General features: G+C 40.3%; 3 protein-coding genes across 4 annotated transcripts in view; 2 read left to right on the top strand and 1 right to left on the bottom strand.

Moving 5' to 3' along the window:
- The window catches only part of msraa (methionine sulfoxide reductase Aa), a 29,289-nt gene extending 26,542 nt beyond the window's left edge, over window positions 1–2,747 (top strand). The window contains exon 6 of the mRNA XM_079343879.1: window positions 1,999–2,747. Coding sequence (XP_079200005.1) covers window positions 1,999–2,169 — 171 coding nt within the window. The 3' untranslated portion in view covers window positions 2,170–2,747. The remainder of the gene's footprint in view (window positions 1–1,998) is intronic.
- Window positions 2,748–6,711: 3,964 nt separating this feature from the next.
- LOC306822432 (12-(S)-hydroxy-5,8,10,14-eicosatetraenoic acid receptor-like) lies at window positions 6,712–13,885 on the bottom strand. The gene is made up of 3 exons (XM_079341469.1): window positions 13,290–13,885; window positions 9,258–9,663; window positions 6,712–8,648 (listed from the first exon to the last, which is right to left on the bottom strand). The coding sequence occupies exons 1-3, from the start codon at window positions 13,442–13,444 to the stop codon at window positions 8,187–8,189; spliced, it is 1,023 nt and encodes a 340-aa protein (XP_079197595.1). The 5' UTR covers window positions 13,445–13,885; the 3' UTR covers window positions 6,712–8,186.
- The window catches only part of igf2r (insulin-like growth factor 2 receptor), a 77,798-nt gene continuing 67,288 nt past the window's right edge, over window positions 8,589–19,098 (top strand). Inside the window, exon 1 of one of the 2 annotated variants that reach the window (XM_079341319.1) lies at window positions 8,589–8,722. The gene's annotated coding sequence lies outside the window, so the exon portion shown is untranslated. The remainder of the gene's footprint in view (window positions 8,723–19,098) is intronic. The other variant, XM_079341320.1, reaches the window with a different exon arrangement.

Consider the following 19,098-nt stretch of genomic DNA (forward strand, 5'->3'; position numbering starts at 1 on the left):
GGGTTTGTTTTCTGACATCGACTTTAACGACTTTGGAGCGCTGACGTCAATGAAGTTAAATGGGTTTTCAAACAATTACCCCTCACTAACTATTAGAAGCAGCAATGTGTGAAATTACACAGCAACACTTAAAGTCTGTATGTTGTTTTTTCGGGGCTAAAAATACACTTTTTAAGTATTTCCCCAAGGAGTTCTTTCCACTTAATCTGCCAGTGCATTCAAAACATTCAAACTGTCTGCAAAATGTCGCCGTCACGATCTTTACCCTGCTGAAGACGAGTTTTAGACATCTGGTTTTTGTTTTTTTCATCTGTGTCTTTTGTGCAAATATGTGTTTGAATTTCCCTCGGGATCAATAATCTATCTATCTATCTATCTATCTATCTATCTATCTATCTATCTATCTATCTATCTATCTATCTATCTATCTATCTATCTATCTATCTATCTATCTATCTATCTATCTATCTATCTATCTATCTATCTATCTATCTATCTATCTATCTAGCACTGCTACATCAATAATACAATATATGCTGTCCTGCTTTGAGTAGTAAACTGTCGACAATGTAAGGAGTTTTGAACAACAAGGTCAGTGATGGAAAAAAAAAAAAAATTAACTCATTAACACCCCTTTGAATCAGAATCATCTTTATTGGCCAGGTCTGCATACACACACAAGGAATGTGAGTCTTTATGTTCAAAAAGTACAACATTAAATATCAACAATTAACAGACGTTAAGCTTACACTACCGAGGGTTCAATCCCCAGCTCTTGCAGCAACATTTCCTTGGGCAAGGCACTTTCTTGAATGGGACCATCGTAGCATCCTCTGCTATCAGGGTGTGAATGCGTCGATGTGACCTGCAGTGTAAAAGAGCTTCGATTAGTTCGAAAAACTAGAAAAGCACAAAACAAGCTCGAGTCTATTAACCATTTCATGAGATGAAAGTGTCGTGGTGCGTAGCACAAAACTGCTGATCGTAGAGTAACACAGTCAGGACATAAAAAGCTTTTCATGCTTGCTCCGTGTTTTATTTTTTATTATTTTTTATTGAAACAAACACGCTCCATCTGGTTGAGTTATTTCTGTCACAAGAACAAAGGGGCGTCATCACAAACTGATCCAGACTATAAATATGTGCTCCTGCATTGTGTCTTTGTTCCACTGACTGTCTATAAATATGGACAAGTGTGTCCACTTCCCTTTTATTTTGAAGCCAACGTCCTCTTGACTTCCACCTTCACAAACCAAAGTGAAAACTTCACGTACCCATAAAACGTCACAGATCTGTCAGGTTGGTGCAGAACAGATTCTTGTGTCGGATTGAAGCAGCTACACGAGGTTATGAAAAATGAGTTGTCCATTACTCTTCCCCTCTCCTCCTCTACTCTGCCAATATGGTTAAGAACACTGCCAGAAGGGGGCGCCAGTGGCCCGGAGGTTAAGTACAAAATCCTGCACTTCATCGAGCGTTCACTTGAGGCCGGATGAAGCAAGCCCGGCTTCGTCCATTAATATTTACAGTGTACGGTCACTCCCCACTCTGTCTGACTATCCACTGTCCTGTCTCTGTAATAGAGAAGAAGACTAATGCAAGGAGCCACATTTATTAACAGAGCTGCCTTTCGCAGACTATTGAGTGTTAACAACTGCAACTCTTTAGTCAATGCATGTAAAATCAAACCTCTGCAGATGATCCAAAACGCAGCACCACGACTAGTCTCATCATCGGCTTTGATAGAGCTGGACATTTATGAGAGAGAGAAGGTGGGGAACGACATGCCGCTTTGCTCGTCGTTGTGGAAATCAGTTCATGCTCATTGTCCCATCAGACTCTCCATTTTTGTTCTGTTTTTACTTGTATATATATCTTCTTTTTTCTTTTTTTTTTGATGCCAGTAGGTCAGCAAAATGTTCATCTGTTTGTTATTAATCTGCTGTTTTATATCCTTGAAATCTTCTAAATGTCGTGTCTTTCTGCTCTGTCTTTCAGGGTCTAACAGAGGAAGGCTATGGCCAGATTACAACAGAAATAGCTGAAGACCAGAAGTTCTTCTACGCTGAGGATTACCACCAACAGTACCTGAATAAAAACCCGGATGGATACTGTGGCCTTGCCGGGACAGGTGTGTCCTGTCCAATAGGAATCAAATCCAAGGCCTAGATAACCAACGATGACCTCCTCTCAGTGATGATTCAAAGATGGGGCTGTTTTATCATTTATACTGGGTTACAGATGCAATCTGTTTGGGTTTTAAATATATAAACATATTATCAGATGTTTTATTTATAACCTCTCAATCAGTATAAAGTTGTTAATTGCTCTCAATCTACTCCAGGCTTTACGGTAAACGGGAAACTCACTCATTTATTAGCATCTATATTTTTTCAAGGCTACACATAAAATGTCTTTTTCATGCTAAGCTGACGTTAGCTTGTGTTTTACGAAAGTGTAAGAACAAGGACGGTGTAGCACCGTGGTTGGTTTGAAATATTCAGAAACTCTATTCAGAGAGTTATTCAATCTGGTGGGTCGAGTCTGGAGATTGTTTGATTGTTGTTCGATTGATCATACTGAGAGTTTTGCATTTTAACTTTAGGTTTATGTAGCTCAGGAAGCTTTATTAATGACATTTCAGTCAAGGTAGCTTTACAACTGATGCACTTATTTGCTTTTTTTTTTTTTTTTTAAGTGTGTAGATGAATAAGAACAATAAAAACGTCTCACCCTAAAAAAAAGAATGACTGCAAATCATCCTCTGCTTTCTGAAAACTGAAAGGTCGTACTGTATGTGTGATCTTCATCAAATCTGTTGCAGCTGTGGCGACAGTCAGCGTCTGTAAGCTAATGTAAGCTAATGGTGCATTAGCTAAAACGTTTTCCCGACATCAGTAAGACTTAGTGTGCTTGATCAGCATCTTCCCTTCATACCTATAAAATAACATATCGTATAAGAAATCTACGCCATTTATAGAACTACATAAATGAGCTTCATGCATCGGGTTGGCTGGTAAAGTAATGTGGACTCCTAGCCAACAAATTATAATCGATTAGGATGTGTTTTACTCACACAAAAAAGGTTAGAAAGGAAGATTTATTTGAGCTTTAACTGATTAAAACATGGCTGTAGTTTCAGTGACATCTTTCTCGAGCACCGTCGAAAAAGATCTGCAATATCTTGCAGTTTTGCTTTTGCTACCAAAGTAGCCGGGCGCTTCTTGCCTTGAGTTCGATTTTGAATCCAACACCTGTGAACGGTACTTTTAAAACGTTTGTATCAAAATACAAAACCATTAACACGCGTAAGCTGCTTTACATTGTGCCTTTTATACAGTTCAAGATATATCGCCTCACCTTTCACCGTCTCTTACCCTGATGTGGGTAAAAAACAAGCTTAAATAATTCACTTGAAATGTTTAATTATGGATTCTACAATTACAAAGTCTGCTTAATGTCATGAGCTTGCTACTGCAGATCAAAGGGGTTTTTTCATTACTGCTCTAGCTCGATTAAAAGTTCTCATCTTTAATGTTTTTTTTTCTTTTTCCCTGGGTCCAGATTAGGTGAACATGAGATTTATTTTGATGTCAAATGGACCACGTGTGTTTGCTCTTTTAGGGTGTGCTGTGTGTGTGTGTGTGTGTGTGTGTGTGTGTGTGTGTGCATGCGTGTGTGTAGCATTTCAGGGCAGGATTTTTGCTTGACCTCTTTCCTCTGATCTATGCCAGCAGCGATGTTCCAGTCTGTGACTCATCTGTCATCCCAGTTAATTGTACATTCTACGTGTGTGTTTGTACAGTGTATGGTGTTTTCTGATGGTACAACATGCAAACACACACACACACACACACACACACCAGCAGGAGGAGAGTGCATTTGGTGCCAGGCTCTCCAAAACTTGGCAGTACTACTACAGAGCTAGGAGGAAAAAAAAGCAGGAGAGGGAAGAGATCAGTCTCTTTGGAAATGGCAGAGCGCCATTTTGGATCTGTGCTTGGTTGGATCGCCTCCATGAATCAGAATGCAGGACCAGAAACTCAACCAGGTTTTGGAAAAGCAAACTCTAACCATGAAAAAGGGTAAATTTGGTCCTTTAATCCTCAAAGTGAAAAATGTCAGCTTTAACACCTTCCCTCGGTTCCAACCTAAATCTGTCAAGAGCGCAAAGTATTATTAAAGTCTTGTTATATCATTTTTCCTCTATCCACTGATTTCTTCTTTTTCCTATAGCTCCAGTTTTATCTGGGCAAAATGATTGCATTTAGTTTAAATACATCACTGGATAAGATTAGTTTCTTCTTAAGAACTATATGCGCGATAAAGTCAAGTTTTGATAAGAAATAAAGAGACTAATAACTGTGAATAGATGTTTCATCTTGCGGAGGGGAAAAATTACAATGTTGGATGTTCAAACATTTCTAGCAAATCGGAAATTATTATTAAACAAGTGTACAACAGTATATCAGAACACATCTGTTATTTGCATTCAGAGTAGTTATGAGGGGGGAAACAATGGTCCCAATGCTCTAAATCTTTAAGAGCCATTTATTTAATTTCCTCTCTGTAACTCTTGGCCTGTTCCTGAATTTGTCCCTGGTTATTTCACAGGATTATACTGCCACCATGTGGTAGGTCAAGGTAAGAACACATGGACCATACCCATCACTAAACTAGAGCAGCATACTGAATTTGAGGATTTTCTTTAAGTTAGTTGTTAAACAATTGACACACAAACAATCTGAGATATTCTGTCGTACTACTAAAATGTTCTTAGTCTATATCCATTGCAATTGACTCATATCTTGGTTAAATGTTTTAGCGTAGTTGTACTGTCGTTCATTTGATGCTCTGTGGGCCCTTGAATAGCCTCCCCGGGGACAAATGAATTGAATAGAATTAAGACTTAAACTTTCTTAATTGTCATTCAAATCTAAACTTTGCAGCACAGATAAGAATGAATTACGTTTTTCTTTAAGAAAAAAAAAAGGTTTGGATCCACTGCTGTATATAAGAGGCAGGTGTGTACACATTAATAAATGTATAAAATCTACTATTCTACTGATAAATTCTACTGTACCCATAAAGTCCCCAAAACGTTTTATTTTTTTAATTTTGTGCCCCCAAGTTATCATCTAATTCTCTCGATATTTCTTATTTGTGCAAAAAACAATAATAAATATTTAAGTTAAGTTATAATGTGCACACCAGATAGGTAGCCTAGGCCCATATATTTATTTATTACTCGGAATTCTAGTTTAAAAACTGTATACGTCATTGTCACCTGAGTTTATACAGATTATTTATGTTTGTATTTGTTTGAAAGGACAAAATGCTGCATACAGTTTTGACACCAGCTGTCAGGTTAAAGCTATATAGTTTGATATCTATTTGATTTATTTCTGAGAAGCGTTTTTATGTTTTTTTCATAGCGAGGAAACGGAAAAAAATAAAAGTCACGGACGTTGTTATGCGCGGCAGTAACCATAGCAACGGTTAACGGTTAACTCCCCACAGCTTCAGCTTCATGCAGGATGAAACTACATGAAACGAGTTCAAAATATAGTTTCAATCAAAAATAGTTTTCGTCATTTATTTAAAACTTTTAGTTTATTATTTTTTTGGCTTTATTCAAGTCAAAACAACATTTCCAGTGTTTAGTTTTTTTTAATTGCTGTGGTTAGCATAGCGTGTGATTTTCAGGTCATGGTTTTTCAGGTCCAGAACTGGTTTTGTTTCAAGGAATTGTGCTATTCTGCTTTTAAGGTAAGGGGGATACACGTTGACCTTGCAAGTGTAACTAAAATACCTTCTTAAAGTCCCTTCTGTAATGTAACCAACAAGGACCACTATAAAAAGGTTGGTTCTGACTTTGTTGTTGGTATAATTCTGAATTTATTCTCAGATTTCTGACAACGTAAGTCATTGAAAGACAATACTTTCCACCTTTTCAGACTGTTCCTTGTTGTCTAAAATGAAACGTCTGTGCTGTGATTTGTGAGATTACACAATGCCAAGAAGATCCAGGCTGCAAATTTCTGGTGTTTAATGTGAATATTTCAGCACATCAATTTAGTTTTTTAAACAACTAATTTTTAGTTGTTAAGTTATTAAGTACGGCCAAAGTTGTTTAAACTAGATTCAGTGAAGTTTGTTGCTCCCAGTTTATCTCAAACTGAGTCCCTTATTTCAGGAGGCTGAGCCACAAAGCTGTTTGACTTTGTTTTCATACTATTTTTCTTTGTTGTTGTTGTTACCAAGATATCCAATTTGCACTTATCCTGCTCGCCCCAACATGAACGCTATCAATACATCTCCTGTTTTACCACTCGTAAAGAGCAGAGGATGTACTCGAAAAATGCTTGCAAAAAAAAAAAAAAAAATCAGGTCATCACAAGAGGCTTGAGGAAACATTCATACCATGATGACTGTGTGTGGTGTTGTGTTTGTTCACTGTTTTATTCATCTGGAGCAGATGACTTCATGTTTTAAGTAAAGCTGGAGTTGTTGCCAAGAGAGTGCAAATACACAACCTGAACAAACTTTAGCACCTGTCTGCTAAAGGGCTAAAAAATGGAGCGTAGAGAGGCCGAAAAGCTATGTCAACATTTGGATGTTGCAATGATGTCGGAGGTTACAACAGGGTCAAAGAAGCGAGGCTTTCTTGTACTCGTTTGGAATCAAGTTACACCTTTTGAAAATCATCAGTACACAAAAAAAGCTTTATCTTCACAAATAAATTAAATGTAGTTACGAACATCACAAGTCACAATATTGTAGAGGCTACAGAGTGGAGAAGGAAAAGTGAACACAGCACTCCAGGTGTCTGTTGTCCACTCAGTTTTTACATGTTTGTCGTGGTTGTTTAACATAATTTTTAACTTCCGTCAAACAAACGTTGACCGGCTTGTTTACTCTGATTGAAAAAAGATTAACCACCGTGAATCATCAGTTATACATCAGTCGAAAGGAGGGAAGTGAAAATGTGGTCACAGAATATTCATAAGCTCCAAGAAAACCGACACCGAGTTCTCAGAGTTTGCACAGATACTCAACCTCAATGAGGGCGGATTGTAAAACTTTCTCTGAGGTCGAGATTAACCTGGATAATGAACAAAGAGCTTCCTGAGTAAACAATGTACAATTTAGGGTGAAAATAAAACACAGAAGCCTTCAGCAGGTTTTGTTCCACATCAACTTTCTTTTAAACTGGTGAAACAGTTTGAGTACATTTTTTCAAGTTACTTCTGCTGCTTCGTCGGTGGCGTATAGATGTGTATAAATGGATTCGTTTAAACCCGTGGTGTCCAAACAATTTTTCTTGCGGGCCAAAATTGTTGTTTTACAACAGTAGGTCATTTTTGTAACCTTATCCCGAGACGGTTTCGTGTCTGAAATGTGGCTCCAGCTGTGTTCGTTATAACACCATCACCAATCACAGTCAAAACAGATTAGACATCCAGTACAACAGATCCTCAAAGCCTGCTTTCAATAAATCCTCATAAATACTTTTTTTTTTAATACAGTCAAGTAAAAATATATATATTTATATGCAGTAAATAAACAATTTGAAAATGTACAGCTTAGATAAATTCACATCTGGCAAATCTTCTTATATCCTTTGTATTTGATCTAACACGATATCAGTACAATGACAACGTTGTAATCTGTTTAAATGCCACGTATGCCCACACAGGTGTTTCTACTTCTCCGAATTATCTCATGTTTGAAGAAACAGCGAGCCGGACACTTTTTTGAGTATTTCACAGTAAAGACATACCATTATTTTATATGTCCTTTAAAGGAGAATTACAAAATATTTCTGCTGTTTACACCTGAAGACAGAAAAGCTGACTGCCCCTGTGCTGACTACATATTAAAATAACGACGTAGACCGCATTTGAAACATCATTTTAACTGACTGCTATTCTGTATGTGGAAGATTACAGATAAATTGTGCACAGGAGTTTGCTTCTTCATGCACACAGAATAGATTTTCATAGCGCCAGATGGACAATGAGCTCCTTGTGTTGCCTTTTTCCTGCATTGCTCAACAAAACATTTTCAGAGAGCACATCTCATCTGCCACATGGACAGAAACACCGGTGTGGGTGTACATGTTCTGGATCTGCGTGGTTCTGTTTCTGAGATAGTTCTTAAGAACAACCAAAGAGAAAAATGAATCATTTCTCAATTATCGGCAAAATCATTTTTCTAGCTCCAGACGTCGTAGGTGTTGCAGTCGTATCCAAGGGGTAGTCTGAATTGATCAATCTGTTCTGAAGAGACGTCGGACAGAAAGTGGAGACGTAAGCGTCTTTAAACCCTGAGTTACAGAAGCAGTAAACGAGTGGGTCCAGCAGGCAGTCGATGTACGACAAAACCATGAGGCTGTCATAAACCTGAACGGCTATGTCTTCCTCTTTAGGACATTTCAGCAGCCTGAAGGCGAGCAGCACCGCTCGGCCGATGGTGCAGGGCAGGAAGCAGATGGAGAAGACGACGACGACAGACAGAACCACCCACACAGCTCTTCTCAGTTTGGTCTTTTCTCCCACCGTCTTCTTCCTGAGCCGGTTCACGATGCGCACAGTGCAGTAGACGAGGACGATGAAGGGGATGATGATCTGGGTGAAGAAGACCACCTACGAAAAAATGAAAATGGAGCGTCAATAACACGAAGAGCAGAAGAGGAAATCGCTCGTTTCAACATTGACAGGTGACTTTTTTTTTTTTTAAAGCGTAACTTCTTAGCAGTCGACTCAGGTCAAAGAATACACCTGTGTGTGTGTGTGTGTGTGTGTGTGTGTGTGTGTGTGTGTGTGTGTTACACTGTAAACTTTAACTAAAAGTTTAGGCAGCTCTTCATTCATGATTTACAAGAGGAACGTGCAGAACGTTAAAGAGCCGGCTGTTCTTGCTTTTTAACCTTCGTTTAAACCCATAAACAGTTCAGACTCTTGAGCAGAAAGCATTTTTAAATCAACGCATTGCATCTAACCTCAGATGCAAAGTGAAATTAGCCGGACTGAGAGGTTCAGGAGATCGATCAGGCCCATGGTCGCCACCTCCTGCCCTTTTCTCCTCAACATCCTGCTGATTGTCTCAATAATAATAATACGTATTTAAGGCTGCAGAAACTCATCAGTCCATCTATCATCACTCATTACTGCTGATGAAGTGTGAGGACTGTCTTGCATGGCTGTGTAAATAACCGCATTGAATGAATTTAAAAGCCATAAAGTGAATATAACCTCTCTGAAGGTGTCGGTCACGTCGTGATAAAAAGTCTCCACCACTCGCCCGTGGCTGTTGCAGCACTCGAACGTCTCAACCATGGTGGGGACGGTGAGGGGCAGCAAGAAGAGCCAGATGAGGATGGAGATTTGAGGAGATTTCTTCAACACTTTGACAAAGTTCCTCCGTCCAAGATGCACCACGTTGAAGTAGCGATCGATGGACAGCGTGATGAGGAAGGCGATGCTGGCACCGCGGTTGAGAAACAGCATGGAGAGCATCAGCTTACACAACACCGGATTCTTGCTGCGCCTCATGCCATGCCGGAAGTGGTAAGCCTTCGCAGGAAGACAGGCCACCAGCAGGAAATCAGCAACCACAATATTGAAGAGGAAGACACTTTTGTTCTTCCAGAACTTGAACCTAAAGAGGAAGAAGTGGACAAAGCTGTTATTGAATTGTTCATTCAGTATAAAGAGAAAACAGAAGTGCGGAAAAGTCAGTACCAAACTTCTACGTAGATCAAACATCTACTCTATTGCGGTAATATGAGTCTAATGTTTAATTCTGTCTCTCGCTCATGATCTCAAACGCTTCCCTTTTTGCACTGTGCACATCAACAGTGGTGGAAAAAAAAAGAGTGGTGCCAAAGAAAACACTTGACTCTGTTCATGCCGGTCAGAGTTAGCCTGCTGGAAGCCGTCTCTGTGCTTCTCTTAATCCACAGCACAGCATGTTCCACCACGAACATGTTTACGAGTTTATCTTGCTCAATCCACACTCCGGGGAAACAGTCGGTTGAGTGATGTAACTAAAGAAATGCTGTGTGTGTTTTCTGTTGTTATGTTGCATCTTATTAGCTTCTTGAAACTGAAAACTGAAATGACCTACTACAGTAAGGGAGGAATTCATTGATATATTTTTTTTATTTTTAGATTTGATGTATTTTTCAAAATGATTTAAATAGTTAAAAAAAAAAAAGCATGACAACGGCGTCCATTAACAATGAAAGCTTAAACCAGAGAAGAAAATGTATCTACATAAAAAAACATGTTCAAATGTAAATGGAATATCTATCTATCCAGCTTTTGTCTTTGCCGCTTTTCCTGATCGGGGTCACGTGGTGCTGGATGGCGAGAGGCGGGGTGACACCCCGGACTGTTCTCCAGTGGATCACAGAGCTGACATACAGACAGACTCACATTCACACATAAGGGAAATGCAGGTAATCTAATGAGCACGTGTTTGGACTGTGGGAGGAAGCTGGAGTCCACTGAGAGAAGCCGTGCAGAGAGCCTCCTGTCAGGCGGGGATTCAAACCAGCAACCAGCAAAAAAATAATTTCCTCAAAGTGCAACAAAAGAATATTAAATGCTGCAGAATTAAAAAAAAAAAAAAAAGTCAACATTTCCATCAACACATGAGAATCCAAACAGGATGTAAATACTGTCTCTCTCTCTCTCTCTCTCTCTCTCTCTGCTCGCTGGAATGAGCGGGGATCTACTTGGATATAAACAGACATGCAGCGACAGTGGAAGTGGAGAAAGATGCATCCAAACAGATTATTCATCGATTCCAGACGTAACTCAAACTGGTCTGAGTGGGTAAAACACACACAGTCCTTAATGTCACCATTCAGACCCTGGCATCATCAGAGATTCTGTCAGAGGAAACAGATTTCCTGTTAGTAGAATAACAAATAGGTCAAAAGCAACTTTTCCTAAACCGTCCCAAAGCGGCCTGATTAACACTCGTGCAAAATCATGTTTCACTCTCTGCTTAAAGCTACAACATGAAGTCACTAATAGGTGTTCCAGAAATCGATGATCAAGTTTGACTTTTCCAATCATTCAGACTTTACAGTTGAAAAGATTTCCTCTTCTTCTCTGCTTTCAGAAAACAGGGAACTGCAGAGACAGAATATGTTTCATAATACCTGGAGAAAATCGTTCATTCATTCAAATTCAACAACTTGAATTAGTCAAAGAAAGATATATTTACAACAATGTGACAATCATTGATCCAGGATAAAGGCACAGCTGCACCTCCTTAGACAGCGGTGAATAACCCCTCAACATACACAGCAACACATACTGTACATCAATACACGTTAAACACACCGTCAGTCCGCCTTACGTGTTCTTATATTTTTAGAATTGATCTCAAATCAGAAACTACCTCGCACATCCACCTGACAAAACCAGCGTGAAGGAGGGCAGTGTGTCCATCAGACACTTTTAAAAGATAAACTCCCGCACACTGTCTAACTTGTAAATGAGGCAACAAAAATTGGCCTGACATCCTAAACAGGAAGTGTTAAAAACAAGCCTGCAACCAATCATCATTATTAATAAAAAACCAAATAAACATGAGACTTCTCGGTTACACCAAAAATGAAAATAAACTGCCAAAAACTTCAGAGGCAGTTATAAATGTTCCCCAGTGCATTATATTCAGTTTCGATGGAAAGAGAAGGATCCCAAAGGTACCCCCCCCCCCCCCCCCCCCCCCCACTGGGTGAGAGAGTGACTTGTTCACTCCCACAGAACCGCAGAGAAGAGATCTCATGATGCACATCATCGTTTCTGCATGTTGTGCTTTTGTGTGTCCTGCTCCTTTGTTTTAGTTTTCCCAACATAAATAAGACTGCAGGGAGAGTGTGTGAAGTCGATGACGTGTTGATGCACCAGTGCTGATGTTTGCATGACGGTGTGGGAGCACACGGGTCTGTGTGTGTCTCGACTGGATCCCTCTTTCTGATGAACTGAGATCCTCTAGTCCCCTTTCATCGACAAACAGGGGAAGTCGTTTATAAACAGAGGAGAGCTCAACGTCTGGCTTGAGGATGTTTAAACGTTTTTTTTTTTTTTAAAGTGATCGGACCGTGCTCGAGTGTTGAGTGACACACGTTACAGAGAACTTCTCTCCCTTTCTGACTCTCTTTTTGAGTCAATCCCAGATAATTGATCCACAGAGATGGGGTATCCCCACAGCGCCAACCTTTAGTACTTCAGTGTTCCCTGTGCTGTAGCTGTATTGTTATTTGGATGGAACATAATGCTCTCCATCATGGTTGATCCTTTTAAACTCCTCTAAAGACGATATTTATCATACAGTAAAAACTGGAACGCTCTGCGATACTCGTACAGTTCAAGCCAAGGGCCAACGTGACTTTTTTTTTTTTTTTTTGTCTGTTTCAGTCGTTGTGCAACTGGTGCAGTTTTACCGTAAGCTTTACATTAACCAGGAAGTCCTCTCACAGTCATGCGTTGCTTACAGTGCATTGTTTTTATCTGAGGCGGTTTGAATCAGTAAGAAAAGCTAAAATGATAAGTTGCACAGAATTCATTCATCAAGGTCAAGTTTTCCAATTAGTGGAACTTTACAAATGGAAAGTTTTCCCTCCCCTAAAGACTCCTTAACTTTTTAGCTGACCTCCCTTAAAATACTTTTTACTCTCAGAAAACAACTGATCTGATCCTGCGAGGTTAAATATCCACAAACACCATGTGACCATTGTAGCATAGATATGATTGGAGCTTTGGTTCCAGTTGTCATTCATCAAGGTTTTAGAAACAAGACGTAACAATAAGTCAAAGGCGGTCTTTCTTGTGTAATCAAGTTTGAAATATCCCCATAAGGCTGCACATCTTGTATTTAAAGATAAAAATCAAGTTTTTGGATAAGCTCCAAGTCTGACCTCTCCCTCGCTCACTTTTACCTTGTGAGGTCAAGAAAAATAGGAAAAAGGCAGCGACAGATTGTGTTACTTCATATCTGAAATGGATCAAGCATCGAGTCCACCACTTCCAGACACAGCTGGACCTCCAGAGCTATCCCTACGTGACCTCGTCTACTTTCTTGTGAAATCAAGTTTGGAATCATTCCGCAGAGCTTCAAATATTTCCCCCCTCCAGCTAACATCAATTACGTTAAGTTCAAGTTCAAGTTCTCGGCATAGAGGGAGGCTTTCCTGGACTTCTTGTTGAACATCCTAAACAGCATTTTTCTCATAGTTAAAGGTGAGGAGAAAATGTGTTCATTCATACCTGAAGATGAAGACGTAGAGGACGGACAGATTGAGAGGCAGACCCAGCACGAACTCTCCAATCATCAGCCAGGAGAGGGTTTCATATGTGGATGGGTTTGGTACTCTGCAGTGATCAATTGTTGAATTAGTAGACATGTTTCCAGGGATGGACATTACACTTGTGTGGAAGCAGTACTGTTTTCACAGTAGTGTCAGAAGATCCAGTCAAAAAAAAAAAAAAGTCCAGTTTATTTGATGCCAAAGAGAGTTAAAGGTGTTCCCGGCCAGTCATCACAAAGTTAAATCCTTTTGTTTCTGAGGCGATCGTGGCTGCAGCTCCTTTCTTCAGGCAACAGGTTCCCCTTCTCCTGAGAGCTTTACAGTGATCCTGGAGCTCTGTCGAGACTCGACTCGTGCCAAAGCATGCCGAGGAAACGTGCAATGTAAACACTGCGTGCACTGAGAGCAGGTCGTGAGCACGGAGAGGAGAAAACACCCTGCCTCTGAGAGTCTGTTTCCCCCTGACACCGATGCTTCAGAGAGGAAGAATTTATAGTCAGCTGGAGGTGTGGTTTAAGGGGAAGGGGGCATATCTGACTGAGTTACAGCATTAAAGATGCTGCTTTCAGCTTTCAAGCTTAAGATCACATTATTGCACCGCTTTCATGGCATTTTACCTCAGCAGTGAATAAGAGGACAATAAGAGATGACCTGCCCTCGAAGTTTTCTGGACGACACAGAGCGTGAAATGGAAACTTGGAGGTGTTTGAGCAGAATGGGGGGGAAACGCCTGTGAAATTCCTCAGGTGGCTGTCCATGAGAAACCATCGTCATGTCTGCACATGCTTAGCTCTATGTTTAGAAACAAGGATGATAAGAGTGGGAAAACACCGGGATTGGAAAGAAACCGTCATTATCAGGTTTTCCCGGGTGATGACAAATTAGAGTGAGAGCTGTGGGAGGACATTTACAGTATCGGGTGAAAACAGGAATACACTGCAGGAAGGTACTCCATTAGGCTTAGGCATCAGGGGAGACAAGCTCTAAAGCACCCCCCCCCCCCCCCCCCCCCCCCCCCCCCCCAGACATCTGAGGAATCTATTTGTTGTCAATAATTTAGTCCAGATAGGTCGCACGCTGCTGCATTACAACTCAACGAAATGCAGGAAATGTTGTGTTTACCCTCCAGGTCTCTCCTGCTTAACATCCAGACGTTGTGAAAAGATGTGATTCTTGTGGATTATGACGGCTAAATACAGCTCCCTCGTTCTCACAACCTCACCACAACGTTGCACAACCACCCTCCACTAGATCAGATTAAGATCTATAAAGTAGCACGCTCATTACAAAACGCTGGATTTGAACTGAAGAAAACACCTCTTAGAAATTTTTTTTGAATGTGTGTATCTGGAGATGATTGGACATTTGACCCGTTTTCAGATTTGTCTGTATGAAGGAATCGGATCAAAAAGTCTGTTTCTACCAGCCATCATCTTTCAAACATGTTCCACCGACAGTTTCTGAAATAGAAAGCAGAGAAGCTGCGTCTCAACCGTCTCTATTAAAGATCGCTCACAGTGAGACGCTTCAAAAGCAAAGAAGAACATCATGTCTGATTCAGACTTTGGAGTCAACATGAACTTTCTTCTCACTAAGAAGCTCGTGACAGGGTTGGATTAGTTTTCAAACTTCTTGTTCCGTTGGAGTCAAACATTAACGTGACCCTTCTACCTCCTTGCTGCTGTTGCCTCTTTGAAACACCGAACAGGCAACACGCTAACCGTTTTAAAACTTCGCTCGAGCGTGCAGATGAGACGACCCCTGACTGGGAAATAGGAGCCTCCTGTCGTGACTCTGTTGTCCAACGGTGTGATGTGCAACATCACTTCTGCAACAGAAAACATGTCTAAACACACTGAGTACACTTTGACATGCGATGTGTTACACGTTTGAGTCTGACCACAACAGTACATCCTCAAATCCAACCAGTCATTGCAACATTGTCTGCACAGAGATATGTGAGTGAAATTTAATGAACATAATACAAACTACAAAACTCAATTTAAAGCTTCATATGAAGCTTTTCTGCCTTTGAGTGTCTAAAAATGATCGGACCTGCGTCGTTTACTTTTGAAGGTGATAACGATGAATCAGTTATTTTAATTTGTGGGGAAAAAAAAGGGTCTTTCCACTGCTCACTGTATCTCCAAGAAACCACAGCAAACACCAGATGAAACGTCACAGATTAAGGAGGGACTGCTGGGGTTGTCTAACGTCAGAATAAAACATGAAAAGAAGTCGAAATATGTCAGTAAAACTGAAACTGAGATGTAGAGATTGAAAGAAATCATTTAAAATGTGTCACAGCTTTTTTTTAGATAACACTGGTCAAACATTACTCATTCATTTTATGATTTATGTGGAAGAAAAACACAGATGCATGATATGGATAGTGAGGAAAAAGAGAGTTTAGGTGCATCTGCTTGCTTTATAAAATCACAACGAGCTTTCAAAGTCTCTTGTTCTTGTTGTGTTTTGTCCAAAAAGCTCGAGTTCTGAGACAATCTTTCTGAGGCGTGCACGGAGCGAGGCAGAACACACTTCACCTGCCAAAATAAAAACAGCTATCCTCCCTTCAGCACTACACCCAAAAAATCCCTTCTCCCCCTCCTCCACATCATCACGTCTCAGGATAGTGATAACTAATCTTTTCCCTCCATAAGCCACGCCCCCTTAGATTCCTCATCGTTGACCTGATTCTCTGGCACTGCATGTCCTTCAATGTTGAGCACAGTTTATCAAGAAGCAGCGAAGGCAGATGTGTGTTTGTGGAGCGTTCTTCTTGCCTGGATTTTTTGGCGCCCCCCAGTGGGCAAAGCGGTATGATTTATCTCCATACTGACGTGTGTTCATTTCGCTTGTTTGTTATTTTTTGGACCTTTTTACATTTATCAGATCGGAAATGTTTGGGATGAGAGAGTGGAGGGTGACATGCAGCAAACGGCAGAGGCCGGACTCGAACCCACAGACGCTGCGGTGAGGGCTACAGCCTCGGGACCCACCAGGCCATCAGCACTGCTGTCTTTTAATAGCAAAAAAGAGAAATCACCAGAAATCTTTACTGCTAAAACTAAGGCTGTGTTGGCATGGTGCTGATAATCTCCTCCTCCTAAACATTTACCCCAAAAATGAGAAAAATACTCAATTCAGAATCTGATCATCTTGTTCGAGTTTGTAGAGCATCAATATTAACCTCACTCCGATTTATTTTCTTTTAACCAGAGGTCAAACTTTTTACAGGAGCTTTAAGGACATCCAACAGCTCCCACGACAACAGCTTGTAAAACTTAATTATAACGTCTACAATGACATAAAAGCAAGTGACTTCTCGCTGCTTGTAATTTCTAATACAGACCATGTAAGCAGAGTCTTGTTACTCTGCTTTGTCACCAAAGTTGGACATGCTGCTCAGAGAGAGAGAGCTAGAGAGAGAGAGAGAGAGAGAGAGAGGATTTGAACCCAGGCGTTCTGCTTTAAAGACTACAGCCCTGGCAAACTGATTGAATAAAAAGAAAACGTAAGGCTTCCCAGAATCCTTTTGGTTTTCAAATGTGGATTTATTTTCTTCTTTTTTATTAAACTCCACTCCGGAGAATCCAAAGTACCGATGGCACTAACACGAGTGAATTCTTGCCAAACTTCAGCCCTGAGTATCTGAGCGTTTGTCTTCACGCACAATAAAACTCCTGAACAGAAAATTAGCATCGCTCCCGCTCAAGCGGCGCACTAAGAATGCTAATTTGGCACCTTGGAGGCATTGAGAGCAGCCACCTCACATGGAAACTGTTTCACATACTGCTCACAGTGTTGCAGCCTTGCTTGAGCAAAAAAACGCTTTCCTAACTGATGTGAAGACGGCGTGGTCCAAACGAGACGCGTGCAGACTCAGACTCCGGTTTGCATTGAACACAGAAACGTCGTCTGTGCATGACGTGCTTTCATTTCGTGCACTGAGAGCTGCCAGCAACTTCAGATAATCACTCTTCAGATAACATGATGAACCGCTAAGATCTTATCTTTATTTTAAGCAACTTTAATAAAAAAAAAAAAAAAAAAGAACTTCCTGCACTAAGAAGCGAGCCACTAACTGCCTGGTTTTATTACAACATGGACATCTTGTGTATTCTCCAGAACCTTTTTAAAGTGCCAGTAATGATGACGGTGGTACACGGACACTCTGTGTTTACTTTGTCCGCACTTAGAGTAATGTGCCTGTTAGATTTATGATCATCTGTGTCCACTAAAGGTGCCATGAAGCATTTCGGAGAAGTGACGTGCTCTCTCTCCTCCCTCACACACCAGCTCCAAGAAACAACAGATTCTGTTTCACAATCTGATCTTTTTTGTTGTTGTTGCAAACTGTCTTTATCTTTGCCATGTTTGAGGTTTCCTGCCTCAGCGTGGATCCGTTTGACTCTCATGAGCTCTTCTAAGGTATCGCAGGTGATTTATGTTTGATTATATCTTGAATTTTCCTTGTGACTAAATTCTCCGATGACTAAATGGAAATTAGGATTCAGACTAGTTGATCATTCTTACCACTACATTCAACCAGATGCTAATTTTGTCCGCCCGCGCTCCGCCACAGCAGCAGAGAAGATAGGGAACCAGGGCGGCGCTGTGACAGCTTAGACACAACTTTAAACTGGCATTGTGGACATATATTAATAAATATTAATAAATAATTTGATGCTGACTCGTGAGGGTGAGGACATTTAATTAAAGGTATTTGATCAGGAGACATTTTCAAAGTAGTTCATGAAACTTCCTGAAAGTTCACCCACATCCTCCAACCTTTGCACAGAAGCATATTTTATCCACATAATCCGTTTGTTGTGCATCTGAAAGGAGCAGTTTTTATTTAAAGGCAGGGTTGGTCATTTTTCTCCAGATTCCCTTTTTTTTAGATTTTGGTTGAAATTGTGTTTAGTTCCTGACAAACATTAATAACTCATGTGATAATAATAACTCACTCTCAAAGCCTCTCACCGCTGACGGTTTAGACTGTGAGTTTGTCGTTGTCGGTTTTGAGTAGTAAAATAGTGCTGTTGTTTTTTTTTACATGCATTGTGAAACATTTTAGTGTTTACTCAACTCTGAATGAAACATGAGACGATGTAGTTTCTACTTCATACAAGTGATGCGCTGAGGTCTGGAGCTCGTTCATGTACGAGAGGGGCGTGGCTTCAGAGGGAGCATTAATCATGCTCGTTGTCAAAAACGACACACCCTGCCTTTAATATATTTCTATTTTTGTGCTACCGGTAAATCTAGATGGAGCAATATGTGATGCTGAAACCTGCTCCACACACCTGCCCAGCATCAGACAGCATGTGTCGGACATATTTCTGCGAAAAAATGTGATGAGCTGACACATAACACGATGGAACCAACCAACTATTATTGTATGAAACCTTAACCAGATGTCTTTTTTAAAATTCTTCTTGATACAAATATGTTTGTTTTTTAACCAGATTTATTTAAAAGTATGTTTCCCAGCACACACTTGCTAAAAAAATGATTTTTTTGTAGATTTATCATCGAACAAGTTTTAAAAATAAACCATAGTTTTAATTTATTGGCGTGCTGGGATTAATGTTTAAAGACCGCCCTTTAATCTCTGATGATGATTTTTTTTGGCAGCTTCATTAGTGATGTGACAACTCATAATTCTGTTACTCCAATAAAACTGTTCGTCTCGCTGCGTTCTTTCTGAACTTCTGCCAAAAAATGTCACCATATTGCATCTCTTATTTACCCTCACAGGC

The sequence above is a fragment of the Symphodus melops genome, assembly GCF_947650265.1.
Source record: "Symphodus melops genome assembly, chromosome: 1".
Taxonomy (NCBI): domain Eukaryota; kingdom Metazoa; phylum Chordata; class Actinopteri; order Labriformes; family Labridae; genus Symphodus; species Symphodus melops.